Below are 26,192 nucleotides of genomic sequence, written 5' to 3' on the forward strand. Positions count from 1 at the left end.
TGTCTCAGCAGCGGCAGTGGCGGCAGTGGCAGCGTCCTGTCTCGGCAGTGGCAGTGCTCCCAGCTGCTCACCAGCAAGTGTGTGCTTCTGGTTCCACCCCACAGGCAGTAGCAGCTCCCTCAACTCAGAGCATCACCTTCTCCCTTTGCTCATTCATTTTTCCAAGACATTTGTAACCAATTCCCTAAATTAAACAGTCTTCTCCTTGAGGTGCCTAGACTGCCTTCTATTTTCCTGATTGGGCTCTAATTGATATAGAGCGCAATAAATGGGTTAATTAATGTGAAACTTATTAGCTTCTTCTTATTGCAAGGGCCAGAGCAGAAAGGAAACTCCAAACCCAAACTCTCAGTGATTCCCCCTTAATGGAAATCTGATATCATCCCACCTATCAGCTTGAATGCTTTAGGCCAGGCCACCTGTCACCCCAACTAGAGTTCATGGGCATCTTCAGAGACCAGGATACACAAAAAAAACCCACCCAACGCTCTCCCCCACTCTCCACCTCCCTCCTCCCCACAGTCCTGTCTTATTCTCTTGGCTCCTAGGAAGTGCTTTCTGATTATCCGACTCAATTCACTTTCTATACTTCCCATCAATTTTGCCTTATTTATTGTCTTCAATAACGTTAGATTACCCTAAAAAACCTACAGACTTGAGGCTGGGTGCGGTGGCTCACACCTGTAATCCCAGCACTTTAGGAGGCTGAGGTGGGCAGATCTCGAGGTCAGGAGATCAAGACCATCCTGGTTAACATGGTGAAACCCCGTCTCTACTAAAAATACAAAAAAATTAGCTGGGTGTCGTGGCAGGCACAGGTAGTCCCAGCTACTCAGGAGGCTGAGGCAGGAGAATGGCATGAACCTGGGAGGCGGAGCTTGCAGTGCAGCGAGATCACACCACTGCACTCCAGCCTGGGCAACAGAGGGAGACTCCATCTCAAAAAAAAAAAAAAAAAAATTAGCTGGGCATGGTGGCAGGCACCTGTAATCCCAGCGACTGGGGAGGCTGGGGAGGCTGAGGCAGGAGAATCGTTTGAACCTGGGAGGCAGAGCTTGCAGTGAAGCGAGATCGCGCCACTGCACTCCAGCCTGGGTGACAGAGCGAGACTCCGTCTCAAAAAATAAATAAATACATAAATAAACAATTTAAAAACACCTACAGACTGGAAACAGGACTATAGAGGTGGATACAATTCTCTCTTCGCATCCCCAACGCCACTCCCCAGATGCCTGAGTTTCCACCCCTGGAGCAGTCCTTCCAATTAAGGCAAATAATCTTCAATGGGGCTTTCTGGGGTGTCCAGGAATCTCCCCAACTTGTATTGGAAATGCTACATTTACTTAAGGGGGAGGTTTTTGGAGACGGTGCTTATAGCTTTCATCAGATTGTCAAAGAAACGTGGGCTCCGGAAAAAGCTTAACCAGTAGGGTAAGCAAGCCTGTTTGTCAAATACATATATTCCTTCAGAAAGAGTAGCACATCATTGTCTCCAAAGTAGGGTTTAGGAAGAAACACATATTTACATTTACTTTTATTTATATTAGGTTCATTTACACTTACTTTTTATCTCACTTCTTTACTTTTCTACTTTGATCCAGCTTTTTCTGGGGAGTGTTATGGATTGAATTGTGTAATTTCCTGCATATGTATAAAAATCCAAAAGATATGCTTAAGTCCTACCTCCCAGTACTTCAGAATGTGACCTTATTTGGAAATAGAATCCTTGCAGATTTAACCAGGTTAATAGGATCCCTAATTCAATACGACTGGTGTCCTTATAAAAATTTGGACACACCGGGCACGGCGGCTCACGCCTGTAATCCCAGCACTTTGGGAGGCTGAGGTGGGTAGATCTCCTGAGCTCAGGAGTTTGAGACCAGCCTGGGCAACATGGCAAAACCCCATCTCTACTAAAAATACAAAAGTTACCCGGGCGTGGTGGTGCACGCTTGCAATCCCAACTGCTTGGGAGGCTGAGGTGGGAGGATCACTTGAGCCCGGGAAGTAGAGAGGTTGCAGTCAGTGGAAATCACGCCACTGCACTCCAACCTGGGCAACAGAGACTCCATCTCAAAAAAAAAAAAAAAATGTGGACTCAGACACAGGCATATATAGAGGGACACTGATGTGAGGACACACAGGGAGAGACAGCCATGTGACTGGAGCAATGCATCCACAAACCAAGGAGCTTCAAGGAGTGCTGGCAAGCCCCAGAAGCTAGGAGAGACAAGGAAGCCTTCTCCCCCAGAGCTGTCAGGGAGAGCACGGCCCTGCCCACAGTTTCATTTCGAACTTATAGCCTCCAACTCTATCAGACAATAATAAATTGCTACCAGTTTACGCCACCCAGTTTTTGATACTTTGTCATGACGGACCTAAGAAATTAATAGAAGGAGTTATTGCTTAATAGTTAGTTTCTGTTTGAGGTGGTGAAAAGTTTTGGAAGTAGATGGTAGCGCTGTTTGCACAACATTGTGATACAATTATTGCCACTGAATTGTACACTTAAAAATTGTTGAAATGGCCTGTAATCCCTGCATTTTGGTAGGCTAAGACGGGAGGATTGTTTCAGGCCAGCAGTTTGAGACCAGCCTGGACAACTAAGTGAGATTCTATCTCTACAAAAATAAAGTAAAATAAAATAAAATTAGCCAGACATGGTGGCATGCACCTGTAGCTCATTGAGACAAGGTCTCTAAAAAAATAAAATAAAATAAAACAAAATAAAATAAAATATCGTAAGTATGAGGTTAAGGGTTTGTAAATAAAACTCAGTACAACAGAAATGTTGCCCTTTGAAGCTTCCCTCCCCTGGGGAGGGACGTGGTGGGCAAGAGTTCCCATTTGCTGACAGCCAATGCCTTTGCCACGTTTAAACAGAACTAAAGGCTTGGAGAATTCAAGTGATTTGCCCAAAATCACATAGGGCTGTAGAAGCGATTCAGCCAGGATGCAAATTTGGTCTCCATGACACACATCCAAGCCCCATTCTTCCTACATACCCTGCCAAGTTCCTGGTACCCCAACACAATGAGACAGAGGAGAGATGCAGAGGGCCATGTCCCTATCTTCAGCAACTAGCTTGGGGAGAGGGGCAGCACGTGGAAGAGAACATCACAGTCCTTTCTACACGCTGAAGGCCATGCCTGGGATTGGGATGAGTGCTGCGTTTGGCTTCAGAAAACATGGTCCAAGTCCCAGCTCCACCCATTACTAGTGAGTAAGTCTCTTCACATCACTTCACTGTACCTCAGTTGCCTCATCTGTAAAATGGGGATAATAACTATGCTGACTGTTGTAGGCATTAAAGGAAATAACAAATCTAGAAGTATCTGGCAAAGGCTCGTCATATAGAACATGCTCAACACATGACTGCTGAAATTGACACACCACCATCATTCTCCATCACCGGGGTAGCAGGGAGGGCTAGAATCAGGCATGGGGCCCAGAGCACCCTTCATCCTACTGCACACTCTTTTCTTCAGGAAGGGGGAGGGTTAGAGCCCCATTCTCTGCTCAGTGCCCATCTGGGAGGGGGCAGAAAGAAAGAGCTGGGGCTCTCGACCTCCTCACCCCACACAAACACACCCCAATTTATGCATCCCTCTTCTGGGAGGGTCCCATTCTCTCGGTGTCCTGACCCCATTCTCCAGGCACTGAGACCACAGCTGTGGTCCAGCTGCAGAAGCCAGCCCAGCAGACCGGCCCTCTGCCAGAGACAGGAAGTGGGGGAAGAGCTGTGCGTTCTGCTGGCCACTGAGGAGGGGTGGGCGCCAGAGGCTGGAGCTGGGCCAGACCTTTTGGTCATGCGGAATGGACTGCAAGGGAGGAGCTGTGCGCTGGCCTGCTCCACTTTGAAGGGTATTGTGAGGGGCAGAGCCCATGCAAGGCAGTTCTGTCCCCTTTGTTGCCTGGAAGGCTCTGGAGTGGAGAGTGGGGAATAAGCCCTGGAGGGCAGGAAAGAATACTGAGGTGGGAGTCTGGAAAGCTGGGATTTGGTAAGGTTTTGCCACTAACTCACTGCATGACTTACATTAGCTCCTTCCCCTCTCTGGCCTCTGTTTTCCCACCTCTGAAATTGTAAAATGTATTGCACTCTCTGTGGCAGACCCATCTCTAGGGAATACACTAGCAGACAAGCCAGTCCCTGCTCTCAGGGCCTTACATTCTACCAACAGATGAGCAAATACAGAATAGGCCAAGTGGTGAAAAAGTCTGGGTAGAATAATAAAATGGTGTTGGGGGCAGAGAGTGAGAAGTCTGGGATGGCCTCTCTTAGAAGCTGACATAAGCAGAGGAAATGAGGAAAGGGCCCATGTGGGTATCTAGGGGATGCACATTCTGGGCAGGGGGAAGACAAGGGCAAAGACCCTGAGGTGAGAAGGTGCCTGGCAAATTAACCGAGAAAAGGAAGTAGCATGGCTGGCAGGGAATAAGTAAGGGGAGATGAGGGCCAAGGCAGGTGGGGCCCAGTTCATGGAGACTGAGGGACTTTGCGCTTTATTCCGAACTGATCAGTGGGCCCCAGGGAAGCTGGGCCTGGGCTTGGCTGCAGAGCCCACTTGGTGCTGTGCGTATATGTGTGTGTGAGTGTTGGGTGGGGGAACACCTTTGATCTCCCCTCATTTACCCTGGCTTCCTGTACAGGTCCTTCAGGAAGAGATAGTAACAGGGCCGGGACTAGGGTGAGGCATGTGAAACCTGGAGTGAATGAGGCACTTGGCTCAGGTTCAAAACTTAAGGAGGCATCAAAAAACTCAGTAATTAAGATAAAACAATATTTTCCTGCAATATGTATAAGAATCCAAATTAATGCCAAAAAGTCTATGATAAACAAAATGCCAACGTTTTAGATAAAGACAGGATCTGACCCGGAACTTGCATGATTAATTACCTTAATCCTGGTCCCGTTTCCAATAAAACTTTATTTACAAAACAAGGCAGCTGTCCCAAAGAGCTGTAGTTTGCCCATTTGGCATATTAAAATATTACCTTAAAATATTCCTTATCAGGCTGGGCACGGTGGCTCATGCCTGTAATCTCAGCACTTTGAGAGGCCAAGGCAGGCAGATCGCTTGAGGTCAGGAGTTCCAGGCCAGCCTGGTCAACATGGTAAAACCCCGTCTCTACTAAAAATAAAAAAAGTAGCCAGGTGTGGTGGCAAGCACCTGTAGTCCCAGCTGCTTTAACCTGGGAAGTGAAGATTGTAATGAGCTGAGATTTCACCACTGCACTCCAGCCTGGCGAACAGAGCAAAATCCTTCCCCCCCCAAAAAAATCCTTATCTTGGCATCCCTGAAATCTTGCACACCAGGTGAGTGTCTCACTTACCTCACCCCAGTCCTGGTCCTGGGCCCCAGTGCTCATCCCTCCTGAGGCTGAGAGGCAAAGGGATTTCCCCAAAGAAATATAGTAGATGGTGGGTCTGGAATCTGAGCTCCCATGCCAGGCCTCCAGCCTGGCCATCATACCCTACCGTGCTCTGAACTGGAATGTTGATTTTAATGTGTTGATTTTTAAAAACGTTTTATTCGAGTATAATAGTCATACAGACAAGTGCCTGCATCATAAATGTTCAGCTTTCTGCATCCTTACAAAATGAGCACACCTGTATAATCAGCACGTGGGATTAAATTTAAAGCATAATTTACATTTCCAACAACACAGACATTAGTGCTGGGCCAGATTCAGAGGACTTTTGAGATGAAGCAGGCGACTTGGAACAGTAAGGCTCCGGGACTGAGCTGATGCAGAGTTTAAGGGCCCTGGATTGAGACTGAGAAAGCAGGGGGAGGGGTGCAGCACTGAGGTCTGGGGTTCGGGAGGGGGCCCTATACGCGGGAGGAAACGGAGAGAGACGGTGAGGATTGCCTTTGGAGGTGGGTGAGGCCCATGGTGCGCGCCCAGGTAAGCAGGTAAGAATGCAGCAGCCGCCAGGCCCAGGCGCGGGCGCGTCCCGGGTGACTCAGCCCGTGCCAGGAAGGGGGAGTTGGCTCAGCTCTCCAGAGCTCCCGGAGAGCAGCCGGATCCCGGCCGGCTCCTGGGGCACTAGGACAGACCCCCGCAGCTAGCAGCCCTGCCTAGGGGGCGGAACACTCTCTTCTCGTCCCGCCCCACCTTCCTCCGGGCCTCAACTACCCCAGCCCATCGCTGGGACGTGGCCGCGGGTGCCGAGAGCGCTGCCGGCTCCGTGTCGGCCATCCCGGTCCTGGCCCCGACGGCGCCTCAGGACCTGCGATAGCCGTAAGTAGCGACTATGGGGGCTGGGAGAGTCCAAGAAGTGGGGAGCTGGGACTCCCGGCCTCCTGCGTCCCAGCTCTCCACTTCCAGACCCGGCTGGACGCGAGACTAGAAAAGGTGGCCTGGTGCCGCCGCTGCCCTCCAGTGTGCTCACTGGCCCTCGTGGCGGGGAGCCCAGACGCGGCTCCTAGGCGGCCCTAGACAAGTATGGCTGAGACGCTGTCACCCCAGGGGGCTGCCCCACCTGAGCATCATCCCACGGGCCCGCCCAGCCCCACCTGGAGAGCTGCAGGCTCCAAAGTCTTCCCCATTCTCGGGGACCAGGTTCCGGGGTCGCGCTGAGGGTCCCTGAACCCTCTCGGACTGCCTGGCAGCGGCTCCTTCCTACCACCAGGGCTCAGCATCCAGACGCGCCGCCCGGCTGGCCCCACCAGGAGAGGCTCCCTCCCTCCCCTTTCTCCCCGAACCCCCATCTTAGAAGCCCTCGGATTCAGTCTGGATCCCAAAGAAGGGCTGAATTCGGAGGACCTCTCTTTGCCCCCAAAGTCGGTTTTCTGACACACATTCCCACGCACAGCTGATGGGGCAGGAGGTTCGGGGATGCTCTGGGCTGCTGCGGGCACAGGGGAGGCTGGCTGGTCACTAACCGGATTTCCCGGACAGACAACTCTGGCGCTGTGGGCGGGTGGCCTGGGAGCCCAGATCCCTGTCCCTGGCTTAGGACCCCGGGCGGAGACCGAGGGGGTGGGTAAAAGGTGACTGAGAAACTTGATCGCGCCCATCTTTGGGGCAAAGAGATTTGGAGGCCGCAATTATTCAGACAGTTCCACGAAGTGGTTGAGGTTTCTCTCTTTCTCCTGATTTTCCAGAAACTTTTGCAGAGTTTGGACAGGCAAAGGAAAACGTTCAGCCCGCGGATCTCCGGGCCTCAGAGAGCAGGGATTTGGGGAGACTGAGGCCCCGCTCGGAGAGCGCGGAGGAAGCGCGCCCAGCCGGCTTCCTGCGGGGGCTCGGGCCTCGGGCGCCCCGCGGACAGACGTGTCCGGCTCCGGGCTGGGCCAAGCCCGGCGCAGGGGAGGGGACCCGCAGAGGGGCGACTGGGAAGGCGAGGAGGGGGCGGGGAGAGGGTGGGCCAGGGAAGAGGGGAGGGGAGAGGCGAGTAGGGGAGGAGCGAGGGGGGCTGGAGGGAGAGAAGGAAGAAGGAAGGGGCGAACGGCGTGAGCTGGCGCTGAAATGGGAGAAAGCAGCGAGTGAGAGGGGAGGGGGCGCCAGGCGAGCACCCGGGAGCGAGCGGGACCTGGGCGGGGGCTCCCGGAGCAGGCGCGCATGGCGGGCCCCGCGCGGGAATCCGGCTGGAAGAGAGCGTAGCGCGGCTCGCACGAGTGAGTGGACGTGGGAGGCGAGCATCTGCGGGGGAATCGCCCCCTGCCCGCCTCCGGCGCCGCCCGCTGAGCCCTGTTTTCCGCAGGTCCGGGGCCGATGTACCAGGTGAACGGCCAGGGCCCCTCTGGCTGCGACGCGCCCCATGGAGCCCCCAGCGCAGCCCCGGGCCCAGGTAGGACCGGGAGTGGCGAGCGAAGCTGGACAGGGGCGGGTGGGCGGCTGAAGGGACCAGTTGTTAGTTCTCCCCTCCGTCCCCAGACGCGGGGAGACGGTTCCGGGGAGCTTGGTGGGGGTAGGGACGAAAAGTCTGGGTTTGAGGACTTGGTCCTAGGAGAGTAGGGGCTGGGCGAGGGAGGCAGGGCCCTGAACAGAGGCTGCGGCTGTGCCAAGTTGGCTCCAACTCCCCGCAACTCCCGACACCAGACACACACAAACACACACACACACACTCCGCGGTGTCTGTCTGTCCGTCTGGGATTTGTGTCTCAACTCTTTCTGCCCAATGTGTAAATATTTGTGGGAGCCTGGTGTGGAGGAGGGGGCGTTGTCTGAATCTTTCTCTACTTCCCTTCCCCCAGCCCAACCAGAGCCCAGCGCTTCCCGAAAACTTTTGTCTGCCGCGAGCGGCTGCAGGACCCGGCCCCTCCCCTCTTTCTTGCCATCCCTTCTCCCTCGCCTTCCTTCCCTCTCGTGCCGGCCATTCCCCGCCGCCCTTGCCCTGTGCACACACACGCACCCCAACCCAGTGTCTACAGCCCGATTGAAATGCCCCGTCCCGCGCCTGGCGCAGTCTGTAACCTACCCGCGATTCCTGGGGGAGCCTCTCAAGCCAAGGACGGTTTGTGACTCCCTGAAGGGGTTTGGGGTAGGGGCCTCGCCGGGCCCTGGTTCTCAGTCCCTTCCCCTCACTGGCCAGATGCCTAAGCCGAAGCTCCCAAGTGGAAGTCCGGGTCAGGGAGAAGTCAGGAACCTCTGGGATGTGTTCAGGGCCAGGGGAACCGCGTGCAGGAGTGTGGACCCGGATTTCATAAATGGAATCTCCACTGTCTAAGTCGTTGCTTTCCTCCCCACCAGCCCCATTCCCCCTTTCCCCTCTTTGACTCTGAATAATGAAGGTCTGCTCCTGAACCTCTGACACGAACTCCCTGCCTTGCCTTGGACAAGCTCCTTCCCTTCTCTGGCCTCAGCCTCCACATGCGTCCTCGCAGCCGGCCTGCCTGCCTGTTCGAGGAGGCCCCTCTCCACTCCCCACCTACTTGGTATGGACGCCTAGTTGTGGAGGTGGGGGGGGGGTCCTCTAAACCAGAGTGAGGACAAGTGGAAGAGGTCTGGCCAACAGCCAGCACATAGATGAGGCTAGTGTGTCTACAGCCCATCTTGGCCAAGCCTCAAATTCCCTGCTGTCTCTGTGGGGCCCCTGCAACGGGGCCTTCTGCAGGATGAGCGCCTCCAAGAACTGGACTCCTTCAGCCCAGAGGGACAGCTGGGGGCAGGGCACTTGGAAGGGTCCTTCTCTGTGTCTGGGAACCTTCCCTGTCCCGCTGGGCCTCCCTCCTGCCTCCTCCCTTCCTCAGCCTCCTGCTCTCCCGTCCTCTTACTCTTTCCAGCTTTCTCCCTCCCCTTATCCATTTTCTCTGCTCTCCCTCCACTACCTCCTTCCAAGATCCCCTTCCTTGTTGAAGCCATTCTCAGCTCCAGCAGCAAGAGGAGAGGGCTAACTGCACAGAACCGGGGCCAGCGTGGGCAACTGGGAGGGTGAAGCCCTGGGCTGTAACTTGAGGCCCCCCAGCGCCCCAGCAGACCCCCTCCCCAGCCTGGGCTGGGCCAGACAATGCGGCTTTCATAACTCAAGGCTTCGCTCTGCCACCGCCTTGGGAGAATGAGCCTGCTGCCCAGGAAGCCCAAACCGCAGGAGACCCAGCCAAAACCCCACAGACGCCTGAATTTGAGACCAGAATCCCCCACGCTTTACTCCCTGAGTGCTGACAGAACAGCAAGGCCACAGCACTGCCCCAGGGGCTCTGCTGGCAGGACAGCCAGGGAGCAAGTCGGCCCCCTCCCTCAGCCACCCCAGATGCAGACAGGGCACAAGGGGACTCAGGGCAGATCTGGTAGGGGCAGGTGGCCAAGCCCCCACACCCTTGGCTCTCCTAGTGGCCTCCTCCCCACCCACCCCTGAGAGCCCTGGGAGCCTGGCTTCCTAGCCCACAGGCACATTTGCCCAGCACTGGGGTGTCACATTCCTGTTCATGGTTCTGAATTGAATTTCCTGGGGATTTGGAGCCTTCAGACCTAAAATAAAACCAACTTGTCCCAGACTAACTGGCTAGCCCAGGCCCTCTTTAGTTTTCAGCTTGGTGGCCTGGGACTGTGACCACTGGATTCGCATCAACCATGTGTGCATCAAAGGAGTCCACCCTCTCTGACTTTCTTGGGGTTCAGGCCCAGATGCCACCCCTAGTCTTCATCCATTTCTCTTTCTCCTTCCCCTGACAGGGGCATTCCAAACTCCAGAAAGTACTCCCCAATAGGCGTTTGCCGAGTGCTCCCTGGGGATGCAGAGATGAATATGGACACCACTCCAAGGGAGTGAGTTGAGAGGGTTGTAGTCTGGTTGAGAAGCCAGGACTTCGCTAACAAATTATAATTAACAAGAGGGGACACTGGAGCTAAGTTCTCAGCAACTGGGTCAGAGAAAGCTGACTAGAGGAAGAGGTGAAGTTTGAGCTTGGTCCAGGATGAGTTGGAGAGCGGGAGGAGTAGGACCTTCTGGTCCACAGGAACAATATAAGCATGGGTGGACTGGTCAGAAGATCCGGCAATGACCCGGACCATGGAGAGGACAGTCTGCCTGGAACACGGGATCATGGTACATTGATAGATTGAAGGTCCAGACTGAGGCCTTAAATGCCAAGCCAGGGAAAGATTAAAGTGTGGGGTTCCAGCCACCACTCTCTAACCATATGAAGTTCTGGCCTTCCCTCCCTAGAGATGGTCAGAGTTCCAAGGAGGAAGCCCAGATCCACCGTCCACAAAGACAATGATGAGGGCTAAACTTAAGGCACCAGGCAGTGGAGCTCTGGAACACGGTCCTCTCTCCACGCCAGCCAGCGATCTTTTGGCTGGAACTCCCATGGGCACTGTGCAGGCTTGAACCCATCCCACGTGAAAGAGGTTCCCCCCTACTCGCTGTTGGTCCAGGACCACCCCTCAACTTGGTGGATGGCAAGCAGAGAGAGCCCACAGAGTCCTTGCTGAGGGTGTGAGTCTCGGCCTTTCCTCTTGGGCTCATGGATTTAAACATGACTCTCACATTCCCATCTGGGGAGTCTTTCCAGAGCTCCAGGCATTTACCAGAATCTTACCCCGTGTTAGGAATGAGAGTGTATTGAAGCAAAGGGGCTGTTGCCTTTCCGTATCTCCCCTTTGTAGATGGCCATCCTTGAGAGGAGGGGTACAGGGCTGGGGGCTTCTGCTCAGAGCCAGCATGTGTGGCACCCGGTGCAGATTAGAAAAAGGTACCCCCTTGGTCAGATGGAGCAGGTGTGCAGTTGGGTGAGCAGATGGCACCTACTAGGAGGGCAAGGACTTCAGCCACATCCACTCACCCCCTTGGCAGTCACCTTCTGCAGGACATGAATTGCACATCCACACAGGGGGCCTCCTTCGCCTTTGCTGGCCACCACCTTGCCTCCTGCCACCCCACTCTTCCACCCTTCAGAAGTTTCTCCCCTGAGATGTTCTCCCCTCTGTGGCTGGACAGTGGTGTCTCTTGGTTACAGAATGGAAAACTGGGCTCTTGGCGCCTCTGCCACATCTGTTCCAAGCAGGAGCTGCTTCTCAATCCACACCTAGGGGTCTGGGCCACCTGGGCAGTGTCTCCTTTGCAGACCAGGTCTTCCTGCAGCTGCTTCTTCCTTTTCCTTCTGCTTCCCTGTCTCTGGATATCTGGCACAGCTCCCTCTTCTGCCCTCAGTGCTGGTTTGCTGGGTCCCCTCTGCGGCCCCTCCTGGCTCCGGAGGTTCTCTGTCCCTCTGTGTGTCTTCAGGTCAGGATTATTGGGCTTGGTTTTCTTTCCTCCCTCATTTTTCCTCCACGGTCTGATTCCTGATAGGATTCCTGCGGGATGGGCCTCCTCGGGCCTTGGTCTGCACTCTATGATTTCCTGTTCCCACCAGATCCAAGGTCACCAGCCCTATAGGTGACTGTCAGGAGAGGCTGCCCAGAGAGCGGAGACGCTTTGGGTAAGGCAGGTGGAGATGTGAACTCCAGGCTCCTTAAACCCTCTTCCTCGCCTTCCTCCCTCTCTAACACTGCGGGGAGGAGGGGGAGCAGGGCAGGGAGCAGAAGTCCTGGCTCTCTCTACCATAGGACTCACAGTGTCACCTCTGTGAGCCCTGGTGACCTCAGCAGGAAGCCTGGGAAGTGACCACAAGGCCTGTCGTGCCCCAGCTATCATTCTAGGCTTCCCAGCCTCAACACCACCCCAGAGCATGTGGCTTCCTTGCTCACTCTGTAGCGGCTCACTCGGGGGTCTTGATTCCTGCTGCTCTTCTCAAAACTCCCCCTCTGTGCTGTTGATTGGTCAAGACTGAGTGTGAGTATTGCCCGCCCCAGGAAGCCTGCTTGCCACACTCACCCATCTGAGCTAGGTGCAGCGAGTGAGAGGGGAGGGGGCGCCAGGCGTGCTTCCACCATTCTTCCAGATGCCCCAGTGTAACTCTTGCACCTCTGGGTATGTAAGAGCCACCAGCCCACCCCTCCCCTAACCGAGAACTCCAAGGCAGTGAGCTGGTCTTTCTCACTCGGGTATACCCAGTACTTGTCATATTGCTGGGTGCCTCATAGGTGCTTAATAAATGTTAAACCACACAGCACAGGAAGGAGGGAAGGAGGGAGGGAGGGAGGGAGGGATGGATTAATGAAAGGGGAAAGGTCAGAAGCCAAACTACTCATTAAAAAAAAAGAGAGAGAGAGAGAAAGGAGGGAGGAAGGAAAGAAGAGAGGAAGGGAAGGAGGGAAGAGTAGTAGGGCTGTGGGTGAAAGGCTCGCAAACAACCCCCTGATGAGCATTTTCTTTCCTCCTTGAAACCCTGTGGCATGAGCACTAGGACTGCCCTTTCCATGCAAAGTAACCCAACTCTGATAATTTGCCAGGCTGGTAACTGGTGAATGTAGGGCTTGGATCTTCCGCTCCTCACTCAGGTCTTTCTGTCTCATTACACCCTGTGGGAGAGTCAGGTCCCCCAGTTCAGGGCCTAGGGCCATGCCTCTGGGGGCCAGGGGCCAGAGCTAGGCAGGCCCCTGGTTTCCTGGAAATTAGGACCCTGAGCCTCCCTTGTCATGGCAACTTGGTCTTAGCCTTCAAGAGCCATATCTGAGCTGGTGTAGACCAGGCTCGGGGCTAGGAGAGGCACCATCTAGCACCAGCGTCTCCACTTGCCTGCTCCCCCTTGTCCAAATCCTCTGATTGTCCAAAAGCCATTTGGTTTCCCAACGATTAACCCAGCTATGAGGGGAGCTCTCAACAGACCCAAAGAGCAGATGGAGCTGGAAGGAACCCACGCCTGCCTCCATGGAGCCATGGGCCCCGGGAAGGGTTCCCAGCAAATAACTCTCCTGCCCTGCACGAATCCTAGGAGCACCAGCCCTCCCTTCCCATTGCCCCAGCTCCTGTCTCCAGGCAAGGCCTGTGGTTTTTCCCTGGGCAGGTGAGAGCATGCCTGCTGGGCCTGCCGCCCTCTGTGCTTCCCACGTGGGGCCTCTGGGGCGTCCATTCCCCTGGCTGTGGGGGTCCAGACCCCTTGGAACAAGGGTCATGAGGGTCACTGAGGGTCATGGCCACAGAGGGCTGTGCTCTGGACCCAGGGAGGCAGCTGGGCCACAGGATCTTCTCCTCAACATGCTTCCAACTCCCATCTCCCAGGCCTGCATGCCCAAGCCTCCACTGATCCCTCTAATTACCTCCCTCCTCTCTTCTTTCATCTCTCATCTCCCTCTCTTTGCCTCTCTCCCCCACCCCTGCTCTCTCCCTCTCTGTGTCAACCCCTCACTATTCTCTGTGATTGATTCCATTTCAATTCCCAAGACTACCCTGTGTCTCTCTGTGTCTCTGTCTCTGCATGTGTCTCTTTCTGGTCTCTCTGTGGGGTGTGTACTCTCTGGGCTTCCCTGCTGTTTCTCCTCATCTCCCCGTCTCCCCGTGTCCCCCTCTCTGTCACTCTGCCTCTTCCCGTGTTCCCCTCTCTGTCACCCTGCCTCTCCCCATGTCCCCCTCTCTGTCACCCTGCCTCTCCCCATGTACCCCTCTGTGTCACCCTGCCTCTCCCTGTGTCCCCCTCTGTGTCACCCTGCCTCTCCCTGTGCTCTTTTGGCCTCTGCATCTCTGAGTCTCTTGTTTCTGTGTCTCCTTGCTCCTTCTCCCAACATGATATGTGGGGAGGGGGCAGGTGGAAGGCCACGCTCTTTAGACCCCTGTCCTTCCAACTAACTGCATAGGCTGAGGTCTGATGAGAGGCCCAGGCTGCACCCTACACCCTTTCGTTGCCACAGCCTGGGCCCGCCCCGACCCCTGGCTGAGTGCGTGGAAGCTCAGACCCCTTTCTTCCTCCCTCCCTCACCTCCCATCCCCCATCCCTTTTTCCCCCTGAGCCTAGGGGCCCTAGTCCTGCAGGCTGGGGAGCTGTGGGTTTGAAGGTGGCTCCATTTCTGCCTCCTGCCGCCCCTGCACAGAGCCACTGTAATTACATGTGGCTGCGGTTCACCTCTTCCCCAGTGCTCCGGCCGGCTCCTTGTCCTCCTCCTGACTGTAGCCCCTCCCTGCTCCTCACCCCCAGGTTCCTCTCACTCCTCTGCCATCGTCCTCTCTGACCCAGTTTCTCCCGTCTCCCTCCGCGCTCTGTATCACACAGTGCTACCTTCTCTGTCGCCTCTGCCCCTGCCCCATCTCTATCTTTCTCTTCGTTACTGACTTCCGCGCTATTGCTGCGTCTCGCTCCCGTCCCAGGTTGTCTGTCACTGGGTCGCTGTGGATCTCTTTTCCGTGCCCAATCTCTCACAGTCCGATGCTCTATCTCCCTTTACCTCTACCTCTCACTGTCCCTTTGATTCTCCCTGTCACTCTCGATGCCTGTCCCTATCTCTCCGTTGCTGACCGTCTGTCTGTTCTCCCCTGCGTTGTGTTTCTGCCTCCTCTCCCTACTTCTCTTTATATTCTGCCATCTCTGCCCCTCCCGACACCACATGCACACGTGCACACCCTCAAATGCATGCACACCCTTGCTCACTCCCAGATTGTGGTTTGGGAGCTTTCTATTTTGGAGCCTGGTGCTGTTGTCAGCTAGAGTAAGGGCTGCATAACTGATGCAGACAGACAAAGAATGAGGGTTCGGTGGGCATGCTGGGCTGTGGGGCGGGGCCCACGGCTGGGCAAACAGGAAGGCCCCAGGAAAATGGACCTCAGTCATCTCCTTTTTTCCTAGCCCAGACCCTATCCCTCCTTCCTGGGCTGGAGGTAGTAACAGGATCCACTTACCCTGCGGAGGCAGCACCAGAGGAGGGCTCCCTGGAGGAGGCGGCAACCCCCATGCCCCAAGGCAATGGCCCTGGCATCCCCCAGGCCCTGGACAGCACTGACCTCGACATCCCCACAGAAGCTGTGACATGTGAGTCCTAGGGGGCCAGGAGGTTGGATGGCAACATGTAGGGTTGCACTAGGGAACTCAACCCAAATGGGTTGGCAAAAATGGGTGCACCTGCTTGGCCAGAAACTTGAGGGTGGCAGCACAGGCAGCAAAAAGGGGAAGGGCACTGTCACTGTGCTTTCTGTCAAGGGGAAGACCTCCACTGCAAAGTGACTAGGAAGCAGGGAGTGTGGGCAGGCTCCAGGCAAAATGGCTCAGGACAGAGAGCATGCGGCTACCTGGAGAGAGGCACCCCCTGCCTCAGGAAGAGAGCTACGGGCTGGGGTCAGGCAGGGAGCCAGAGCCTGATGGATCTCCATCCTTCCGGGAATCACAGGTAAAAGAAAGAAGCCCCCAGTTGCTCTAGGGCGAAAGGAACAAAATTCAGCTCCATTCTCAGGCCTGGCTCGAGTTCTCCAAGGAGGTCCTGGGAGGGAGAGAATTTTCCCCCTTCACCCTCAAGAACAGGAGAAGCAACAGCTGGGATCATTTTATAACTAACGAAGATTTGCCCACATCTTTAGACACATTTTTACTTTCCAACTTTCTTTCCCTGGATGGGCTCACTTGCTCTCCTAATCAGCCTGCAATGAGGCAGCAGGATGGCTACTGTGAAGCCCGTTTTACAGATGAGGAAACAGGCACAGAGAACGGCCCACCCTGGTCCCAAGCTGGGAAACTCAGGTCTCCCGGCCCAACACTCTTTGCAGTGCCTGCCTGCATGCCCAGCTGGCATGGCTGAGCTGGGAGCCGCCTCCAGCCAGGGCATCGGGGGCTAAGCTGGACTCCCTGGAAGTCAGGGGTACTAATCCCACTAGTGCACGGCCCTCGATCTCCTCCAGCACACCCACCAGCAGAATTGAGAGAAAGAGGTCAGCGTCGTGGCCGTGGAGGAGGGGGCCTGGTGGGAATGGGACAGACACTCCTGTGTCTGTGAGCCCTGAGTGTTTGCTCTGTGACTCAGCCCCCACGGCCATGGCCACAGGCAAGCTCTGTGTCTGTCCACATCACCCAGATCCCTCAGCTCACCGCACACTCCCGCCCTCTGGTCACTGTGCCCATGTTTAGGCAGAAGGGCAAGGGGCACCGAAGCTGGCCAAGGACTCGGCCCAGTCACCCTGTGTGGGGCCAAGAGGTGGGGGCCTGATGATTCAGGCCTGGCCACTTCCCATAGCCTTAACCCTGTTTACCCAGATGCAGGCACCAGCCACACCTCTTGCTGGAGGCTCCCAGCATGGAGCCTCTCCAGCACCCTGCTTCCCACCCTCCCCCGACCCCCCACCTTGTCCTGAGCTCCTTTCTCCCAATCTTCATGCCCTCCGCGCTCCACTTCCCAGCTACAGGACCTTTGGCAAGTTTTCCCCTCTCTGGTTCTCTGTTTTCTCATCTGTGAAATGGGGCCAGTAGTAGATCTATTGCAGTGCCTAAAGAAGCTGCTCCACCTACTCACCCCTGTAATCCCAGCACTCTGGGAGGCCGAGGCGGGTGGATCACGAGGTCAGGAGATCGAGACCATCCTGGCTAACACGGTGAAACCCCGTCCCTACTAAAAAATACAAAAAATTAGCCAGCTGTGGTGGCGGGCGCCTGTAGTCCCCAGCTACTCGGGAGGCTGAGGCAGAAGAATGGCGTGAACCCGGGAGGCGGACGTTGCAGTGAGCCGAGATTGCGCCACTGCACTCCGGCCTGGGCATGGAGCTAGACTCCGTCTCAAAAAAAAAAAAGAAGCTGCTCCACCTAAAGCTTCTAGCACTGTGCTTGGTACATAATACCTGCCGGAAATACGCACGCCACCAGTTATGAGGGTAGTGATTATCGTGATAGTAGCAGCTTATTCCTCAGTCGCTTGTCTCCCAGCCTCTGCCCCCATGCTGGTCTCTGCCCTCTGAGCCCCAGCTCCTACTCTCTAAGCTCATCCCACCTGTGACACTTGCTAGCTGTGTGACCTTGGGCAACTTACTGTACCTCTACCTCTCCGGGACTCAGTTTCCTCATCAGTAAAAGAAGACTAGCAATACTGAGGGGATCCGTGAGCAGCAAGTACTTAGAAGGGCTGGCGTGCAGGAAGCATGCAGTGTGCGATGTTGTGACTGCTGCCATCACTGGAAGACCCGGCCTCTTCAGCCAAGGGAGGCACCGAGGCCACCCTCCCCTCTCCTTGGGCTCCAGGGCCCCTAAGACATCTCCCTCCTACACAATTCACATACACAGACCAGGCCTGGAGGGAGATGGGGATCCAGATCCCAGCTCCTGAGGGACTGAAGTGCCCCACATTTACAGAGGGTCCTTGGGGCCACAGGGTCCTGCCCAGGAGTCAGGACCCCTGCACAGCTGAGGGGCCCCAGAGCTCTCAGTGACCCCTCCTCAGTCCCTCCTCACTCCCCCCACCATACACACCTCCCCTCATCTCTTGAGAACAGAACTAAGCCAGCCGGTTCTCACCCAGAACTGCACATCCCTGAGCGAGGAGCAGGAAGGAATTCAGGGTTTGGGGGGTCTCCAGGGTCACCTTGCCTGTACCCCGTTGATAAAGCTGAAGTCTGGTCCCTCAGCCTGTAATGGGGACCCAGGGGTCCTGGCTTCAGGGGTCTCCCCACTGCCCTTCCTCTTGCCTTCTTCCCTCCCTCCTCTCCCAGACCCCAAGGGCCCCTCCTCAAACTCTCTGCCAGCTGCCCATAGAGGCTGGATGGGGTTGGGGGTGCGGAGGGCAGAGGCTTCAGTGGAGGCACCAGGAGGAAGGAGCAGGAGGTAGAGGGGCTGCAATGAGGAGCCCCTGGATTCCAGAGCCAGGCGTTCATCTCCAAACAGATGTTTCCAATAAATCACCCAGCGCGCCAAGGGCAATAACAGCTGGGGGCTTGGCAGAGGCCGAGGTGAAGATTAACTGCTTCACTGCTGTGCTCCCAACCCCAGCCAAACCACCCCTCTTCCCCAACACCGCCACTGCCACCACTCTGCCGAAACCCCAGGATGACAAGAGCAGGAGAATGGACTTTGTGTGAGGAACAAAGGAGAGGTCCAGGGCTCCGAGCCCCTGCCCTTGTACCTCTGTCATTTCTGGACTGAGCACTGAACTGAGAGTCAGGAGCTAGGCCCAACTCAATTTCATGGCGTGGCTCTGGACTAGTCATTTCTTCTCTCTGGGCCTCAGTTTCCCCATCTGCAGGATACAGATCTGGCTGGGTGCTTTGGGGAGTATGTAAGAATGCAGCAGGCAGGATTCAAGCATAGCTCTGGGGGCTGAATGACCCCTACCCTTTTCCCATCATGCTTTCTCTTCATCTCTCCAGGCCAGCCTCAGGGGAACCCCTTGGGCTGCACCCCACTTCTGCCGAATGGCTCTGGCCACCCCTCAGAGCTGGGTGGCACCAGACGGGCAGGGAATGGTGCCCTCGGTGGCCCCAAGGCCCACCGGAAGTTGCAGACACACCCATCTCTTGCCAGCCAGGGCAGCAAGAAGAGTAAGAGCAGCAGCAAATCCACCGCCTCCCAGATCCCCCTCCAGGCACAGGAAGGTAAGCACCCATCCCATCTCTCCCTGGGAGAGGCCTCCGAAGCTGAGTTCCTCGAAGCATGGCACATGGGCCCACAGGAGCACCTTCACCAGGCTGCTGCTTAGAAATGCAGGATCTCAGCCTCCTTCCACGCCTACTGGATTGGAATCTCTGGTGGAGCTTAACAAGCCCTGCAGGGAACCTGATGCATGATCAAATCTTAGAACCTTGCAAAGTACACCTGTTGGGTAAAGGTGTACCTGCCTTCTCAAGGCCACCTCCCCACCACCCCCCAAACCGCTCCCCATCCCTGCTTTCCCAGAGTCGCTGTGACAAGGAATGGAGCCACCTGGGTTGATCCATCTTAAGCCACTCTGTTTCTGGAAACAGAAATTTTCTGTTCAGGGAAGAAAAAAGAACATGTAGCAGAATAAAATAGTGCCAGGGCAGGGCTGCAAGGTGCAGTGGGAGGTCAGAGGATCCAGACACCCAGCCAGCCGATGCGCCTGCAACACAAAGACCCTCTGCAGGGCCACAGGGGCAGCCAGTCCCCTCCTCACCAGCCATCAACTGAACATGGCTAACAGCTGCCTGAGCTCAGTGATGGCCTGACCTTTACATCAGAATGTTCCAGTGATTCCTGTCCATGTGAAAGGACCCTGGCCTGGGCATCTGCAAAACACACTTGCACGTAACATGCTCAGAAATCTTCCCACTCTGCAGAGCAGATTCTGCCCAACGGTCTTTTTTTTTTTTTTTTTGAGATGGAGTCTCGCTCTGTCGCCCAGGCTGGGGCGCAGTGGCACGATCTCGGCTCACTGCAACCTCTTTCTCCTGGGTTCTGTCGCAGCCTCCTGAGTAGCTGGGACTACAGGTGCGTCTCACCACGCCCAGCTAATTTTTGTATTTTTAGTAGAGACAGGATTTCACCATATTGGCCAGCTTGGTCTCGAACTCCTGACCTCAGGTGATCCACCTGCCTCGGCCTCCCAAAGTTCTGGGATTACCAGCGTGAGCCACTGAGCCCGGTCCCAAAAGTTTTATTTATGAAGGAGCCATTTATTCATTTAAAATGTCCTGGCCGGGCACGTTGGCTCACACCTGTAATCCCAGCACTGTGGGAGGCCGAGGTGGGTGGATCATCTGAGGTCAGGAGTTCGAGACCAGCCTTGCCAACATGGTGAAACCCTGTCTCTACTAAAAATACAAAAAATGAGCCGGGCGTGGCGGTGAGCGCCTGTAATCCCAGCTACTCAGGAGGCGGAGGTTGCAGTGAGCGAGATCGCGCCCGAGATTGCACTCCAGCCTGGGCAACACGAGCAAAACTTTGTCTCAAAGAAAAATAAAATGAAATGTTCTAGGCACCTGCTATGTGCTGGATACCTGGTTCATGACCTCATAGAGCTTTCATGAGAGACGTAGATAGGTAATCGCCATACGATGTGATAAGTGCAGTGATAAACTCATGCAGAGGATTATGCAAACACAGGGGGACCACTCACACCAGCCCAGAAATCTGGGGAGGGAATCCTGGGAAGGCTTGGAGGCGATGTCTGAACATGCCTTCAAAGACCAGAAGGAGGCTCCAGCCAGGAGAGCATGAGCACAGAGCTGAGAAATGGCCAATGTGGCTGGAGGGTGAACTGCCAAAGGTGAGACTCCTGGCAGGCAGGGGTCCTGGGAGGTCCTTACCAACCAGGCAGTGAACCTAGACTATCTGGAGAGCAGTAGGGAGCCACTGAAGGGTTTTAAACAAGGTGGTGACCTCATTAGATTTACATTTGAAGATAACTACCCTATCCAGTTTGGAGAGAGATCACAAGACCCTAGTCCCTCCACATAGGAATGCAGGAGAGCAGGGTTAGACCCTCCACAGCACAGTGAGCCTCCAAGGGGGCCCCCCGGCAGGAGAGCTGCACGCTGTGCCCCATGGCCTGGCCCCAGCACACGGAGGGCTGCAGGACATGGGCTCTAGAGCCAGCAGCCTGGATTCAAGTCCCAGCTCCACCACCTCCCAGCTGGTGCCCAGCGCAGCTTCGTGCATTTCTGTTCTATTCACTGAGCACCTCTATGTGGCTGGCGCTGTTCTAGGGGCTTGTAATCTTTCAGTGAACAAAATGGGCAAAGATGCTTGCCCTGCTGGAGCTTACATATCCAGTAGAAGGAGATGACAATGAATATGAGAAAACCTTGTAGTACAGTGGGAGGCAATGTCCTCTGAGGGAAGAAGAGGGCCGTCAGGTAGGGCCGGGCAGGGAGGTGTGAGGCAGAGCCAGCCAGTTGCAGTATTGAAGCGGGTGGTGGAAAGCCTCGGTGAGAGGTGGCATTTGGGCAAAGAAGGAGATGAGGGAGTCAGCCAAGCACTTGCCTGTGGCAAGATTGTTCCAGGCAGAGGAATCAGCGCCTGCATGGCCAAAGAGCAGCCAGGAGGCTGGCATGGCCAGAGCAGAGTGATCCGGAGGAGAAGAGTGGGAGAAGAGAACTAAGAGGGCACAGGGACCAGACCACAGGGGGCCTCAGAGGCCACTTCAAAGATTTCAGCTTTTATCACAAGTGACATGTGAACCATGGGAGGGGTCTGAGCAGAGGAGGGCCAGGATCCAACAGGTATTTCTAAAGGATCCCTCTGGCTGCGGTGTGGAGTGAAGATGCCAGGTGGCAGTGGTCAAAGCCAGGGAGTCGGGAGACCAGTAAGCAGGCTGTTGAAGGTGTCCAGGTGAGAGATGAGCCAGGTGGTAGGATTCTGGGTGTAGACTTAACTTCTCTCTCTCTCTTTTTTTTTTTTTCTGAGGCAGAGTCTAGCTCTTGTTGCCCAGGCTGGAATGCAATGGCGCGATCTCGGCTCACTGCAGCCTCCATCTCCTGGGTTCAAGCGATTCTCCTGCCTCAGCCTCGCGAGTAGCTGGGATTATAGGCGTGTGCCACCACGCCCAGCTAATTTTTTGTATTTTTAATAGAGATGGGATTTTGCCATGTTGGCCAGGCTGGTCTTGAACTCGTAACCTCAGGTGATCCGCCCACCTCGGCCTCCCAAAGAGCTGGGATTACAGGCATGAGCTACTGGGCCTGGCCAACTTCTCTTAACCTCAGTCTCTTCATCTGTAGAGTGAGGCTAGTAATAGCCCCTGCCTCATAGAGTCATTGGAGGCCTAAATGAATGTAATTCATGCACAGCACTCAGAACAGTGCCTAGAACATGTATCACTCCATATGTTGGTTAAACAAATAAACAGAGGGTGGCTAAGAGCAAGGATGACCCAGACTGCCTGCTCTGATGTGCTTAACTGTCTGCCTTGGGGTCATCACCTAGAAGATGGAGCTGTGGGGACAGATACGTGAGCTTCAGGCACACAGTGAACACTCAGCGGCCCTGCTGCTGCTGCTGCCGCTGCTGCGGGCCCCCGTGCCCCTGGGGCCCCCGTGCCCCTGGCTATTTCACACACACTCACCCCTCCCCTCTCTCACCCCTCCCCTCTCCACCGCCCACCCCGCAGACTGCTGTGTCCACTGCATCCTGTCCTGCCTGTTCTGCGAGTTCCTGACGCTGTGCAACATCGTCCTGGACTGCGCCACCTGCGGCTCCTGCAGCTCAGAGGACTCGTGCCTCTGCTGCTGCTGCTGCGGCTCCGGCGAGTGTGCTGACTGCGACCTGCCCTGCGACCTGGACTGTGGCATCCTGGATGCCTGCTGCGAGTCCGCGGACTGCCTGGAGATCTGCATGGAGTGCTGTGGGCTCTGCTTCTCCTCCTGAGCCTCTGTCAGGGGCTAGGCCGGCCTGGCACCCCTGCAGATTCCAGCAGGGTCCCTCTGAGTGGGGCCAGGCCCAGGACTGTCAAACAAGGCTTGAGAAGCCCCCTCTCCCTGGTCCTCTCCTACCCACCCATGTCCTCTCAGAACCCCAGCCTTGAAAATGGTGGGGAGCACTCAGAGGGGCCACCTCCTCAGCCGTGGGTGGTGGGCCCATGGCAGACAAGCCTGAACTCTTTACTGGATTACCAGGTTCATACATTGCTGAGGACCCGACAGGACAACCTAGGGGCAGGGCCGGGGTGGGGGCCGCGGGGGGCAGCCAGGGCTGCAGAACACTGTGAAAGTTACTTGGGAGGGTGGGCCGGTGGGTCCGTGGCTCTCTACCTCTCCCTGCTCCTGGTGCCCGCCTCTCTCCTCCACCCCGGGCTTAGAGGACAGCAAAATGTGAAAAGAGACACCCCACCCACCCTCAGCCAGCCCTCTCCAGTCTCCTTTCCCAGACTTTTGTGGGGGCCTAACCCACGCAGTGACCCCAGAGGGCAAGGCTAGGCGAGAGCCTGGGGTGGGGCGGGAGGGGGAACAGTATGGAAAAGACTGGAAGGGGAAAGGGAGGGAAGGGAGGGAGGGTCTGTTCTATTTGTTGCTGTAAATAAAGATATTTGTCCATCTCAGATTTCCTCAGGACTCATGACTAATTGCCATGGACCCTGACTCTCAAAAGCAAATGCCCCCTACCACCCCTAAAAAGCACCCGCATGGACGAGGCTGCCCTGCCTTCTGGGGGCCCTGCCCTTCACGTTCCCCTCCCTTCATGTTTCCCACTAAGGGAAGAAGGTTAAGGGGGGTGCCGTCTCCCACCATTATTTCCCTCTTCCCACCAAAGGGAGGGGAAGCCCAGAGGGAAGAGTTAACCTTGGCATGGAATTAATTAACAGCAGATGTGTTCGGGTTTTGATTAATTAATCTCCTGCTAACTCCAGCTTCTCCAGCTCTTCCCCATGAAGTCGCTCCAAGGCGTAGGTGATGCCCCTGTCAGTGCCAGAGGGGTGCCTAGGAGGGGGCTACTCCAGGCCCGGGGCAGCCCAAGCTTGCCCCTGGGCTTCACTGGAGGCCCAGTGGGGGTCACACACCCAGCCTCAGGCATCCCCCTATTGCCAGGCATCTGAGAAAGAAGGAAGCCTTGTCAGGACTGCATGGGCCCCTATAGCCATCTGTGGGGCGGCCTTGGTGTGCAGAGGGAGGGGCCTGAGAAGCAATGGCTGCTGTGAGGGCTGCAGGGCCGCACTGGGGGCAGCTGGACCCCGATGTAGGGGGCCGGCTGGACCAGCACCCCCCACGCATAACCTGGACCTGGAGGAGGCCAGGAGAGGTCCAGGGGACATGAGAGGCTCTGAGACAGGGCGACTTGGAGAACACTCAGCTGATGAAGGCCTTGAGAGGGGGGGCGCAGGGGTATTAATGGGCACTGCTTCCAGGAATGAACGCTTGGAGTGGTTCCGAGGGATTCTGGAAGGAAGGAGGGGGCACTGGGGAAAAGGGCCAGATGAAATCCAAACTCTCTTAAGGAATGTCACAGGAGGGAGCAGCCTATGGCCTTGGGAGTGGGTGTCATTGCAGCAGGAGGAGGAGGTTCTAACAGGCAACTAGAACTAGCCCCCCACTCCATCCCCACTCACACACGCCTCACTTCACCATCTTCAAGGTTTTCTGACCTCTGAGAGCACACAAGAAATTCAAGACACAGAGACAAAGGGACCTGCCTGGGGTCTCACAAGCCGGTAGAGGGTCCCCGAGGCACCCCCAGCACTCATGTATCTATTTGTGCGTATTTTTATATATTTTCTTAGTTATTGCCTGCCCAAGGTACGGAAGGTTTGAAAGTCTAATCTGTGCACACACAAGCATTTACATGTATGTGTTTTCTTTTTTTACGAAGATGTGAGGATCCTGTACACACTGTCCTGTACCCTGTTTTTCCCACCTGGCCGTGTCTTGGGGAGCTTCCTTCCCAGCACACGGAGAGCTGGCTGAGTTGCCCTGGATGGATGCACCACAGTCCAGAGACCCCCAGGTCTGCTTAATCCACTCCCAAGTGCTTTGTTACAAACCAGGCTAAGCAAGGCACACCCTTTTGCATGAATGAGCTGTATTGGCAGAACGTTAGTGAATGTGGAATTGCTGGACCTACCATTGACAGGACTGCCCGGCTGTCCTCTGTGAGGGAGTACCAGCCTCGGTTCACTCAGCCTGGGGGGCATCCACTTCTCCCACTGCCCTAGAGAGACAACGGTGGGAGACTTTCCCATTCAGTCCTCAAGGCTGGGGTCCGAAGTGTGTTAGGGAGGCCAGATCAGGGGGTGAAGGGGCTCCTGGCCAGCTCGATATCTGGTCCAGGTGGGCAGGAAGGCCTGCTCCTGGCCCTCTCCGCTCCGCAGGGCTGTGGCAGGAAGAGGCGCCTCTGCAATCCAAACAGCGATTTCCTGCTGCAGGCTCCAGGCTGTTTTCTTTAGGACAGTGGCTGAAACCCTAGAGGCTAAGCTGGGTTGGGGCGGGACAGGGGAAGGATTTAGCCAGCCCCCCAGCACACACACACACACACACACTCCAAACACACACCCACTTCACCCCTATACGCGCACACATATACACTCACACAGACTCTCCATACAGTCACATATTCACATACATTCCACAGGCTCATGCATTCCATCACCCGCACCCACACACACACTCACACCACATCTACGCACACACAGACACACACCCACACATTTCACAGCCTGCAGCCGCCGCCACCCCTGGCCAGCCTGAGGCTGGGCTGCGGAGACTCATGCCTATCCATTCAAGCTTCGTCCCACGCCTGCCTCGCCTTCCTCACCTCCCTGTCTTTTGCCCAGGTGGCCCTTATCCCTGCCGGGCAGCAAATGGCAAAAGCCCTGGCTCTGGGCCCTTCCCTCTCCTCGTGGTCTACCACAGGCTCCCAGGCTCTGCTTTCCAATAGCTGAGCTGAGCCAGGAGACAGTTCTAGGCCTGGCTGTGCTGTGGGCCCCGGGGAAGAGGCCCTTTCGTCCCCAGGCCTTAGTTCCCTGTGTGTACGACGGAAGAGCGGGTAGCCTGCAGCCGTAATGGCGGCCATAATGGCGGCCATAATGGTGGCCACAGTGGTGGCCACAGTGTCCAGGGAACACCTGCCTCTCTCCGGTCTTCTTTCATCTTTGGAGCAGCAGATCAGGCCATTTTTGCCCGGGAGACATCTTAAGAGGCCATCCCGCCCCCTGGGTTGTCTAAACCAAGGTGAGCACCCCCTGCTTGTGGGAGAGAAGGTGGTGAGTCCCAGTTAAGCCATCCGTGGCTAGTACTGTCCATGACCACTCAGTGACCTTGTGTGCCAAACCTAAGAGGGGTGGCCCCACGGCAGAGCAAGTAGCTGAGCCAGGGGCTGGTTTGTGAGGGGAGGGCAATCGGCCGGACCCCTCTGCCTCCACAGTCTCCATCAGCTTCTCCCTGTATTCGGAACTTAACTGGCATAGCCTGTTCTCATACTCAGAGCAGGGCAAACTGAGCTTCAGGCCCCGTGGCCTCCATGGCTCCAGAGCTGCCAGGACAGAACACCGCTAAGCAGTTCTGACACTGGGCTGAG

At 55.8% G+C, this 26,192-nt stretch overlaps 1 protein-coding gene across 3 annotated transcripts; it reads left to right on the forward strand.

Moving 5' to 3' along the window:
* Positions 1 to 5,990: 5,990 nt before the first annotated feature.
* MDFI (MyoD family inhibitor) lies at positions 5,991 to 23,223 on the forward strand. 3 transcript variants are annotated; one of them, XM_032140395.1, is made up of 6 exons: positions 5,991 to 6,246; positions 7,113 to 7,348; positions 7,712 to 7,798; positions 15,108 to 15,290; positions 18,599 to 18,823; positions 22,297 to 23,223. In XM_032140395.1, the coding sequence occupies exons 3-6, from the start codon at positions 7,723 to 7,725 to the stop codon at positions 22,551 to 22,553; spliced, it is 741 nt and encodes a 246-aa protein (XP_031996286.1). In that variant the 5' UTR covers positions 5,991 to 6,246; positions 7,113 to 7,348; positions 7,712 to 7,722; the 3' UTR covers positions 22,554 to 23,223. The 3 variants fall into 3 exon arrangements, with proteins under 3 accessions (XP_031996286.1, XP_031996285.1, XP_031996287.1); XM_032140394.2 differs by lacking the exons at positions 5,991 to 6,246; positions 7,113 to 7,348 and adding an exon at positions 7,441 to 7,625; XM_032140396.2 differs by lacking the exons at positions 5,991 to 6,246; positions 7,113 to 7,348; positions 15,108 to 15,290 and adding an exon at positions 7,441 to 7,625.
* The last annotated feature ends 2,969 nt before the right edge of the window (positions 23,224 to 26,192 follow it).

Source organism: Hylobates moloch, unplaced genomic scaffold, assembly GCF_009828535.3.
Source record: "Hylobates moloch isolate HMO894 unplaced genomic scaffold, HMol_V3 SCAFFOLD_20, whole genome shotgun sequence".
In the NCBI taxonomy this organism is placed as follows: domain Eukaryota; kingdom Metazoa; phylum Chordata; class Mammalia; order Primates; family Hylobatidae; genus Hylobates; species Hylobates moloch.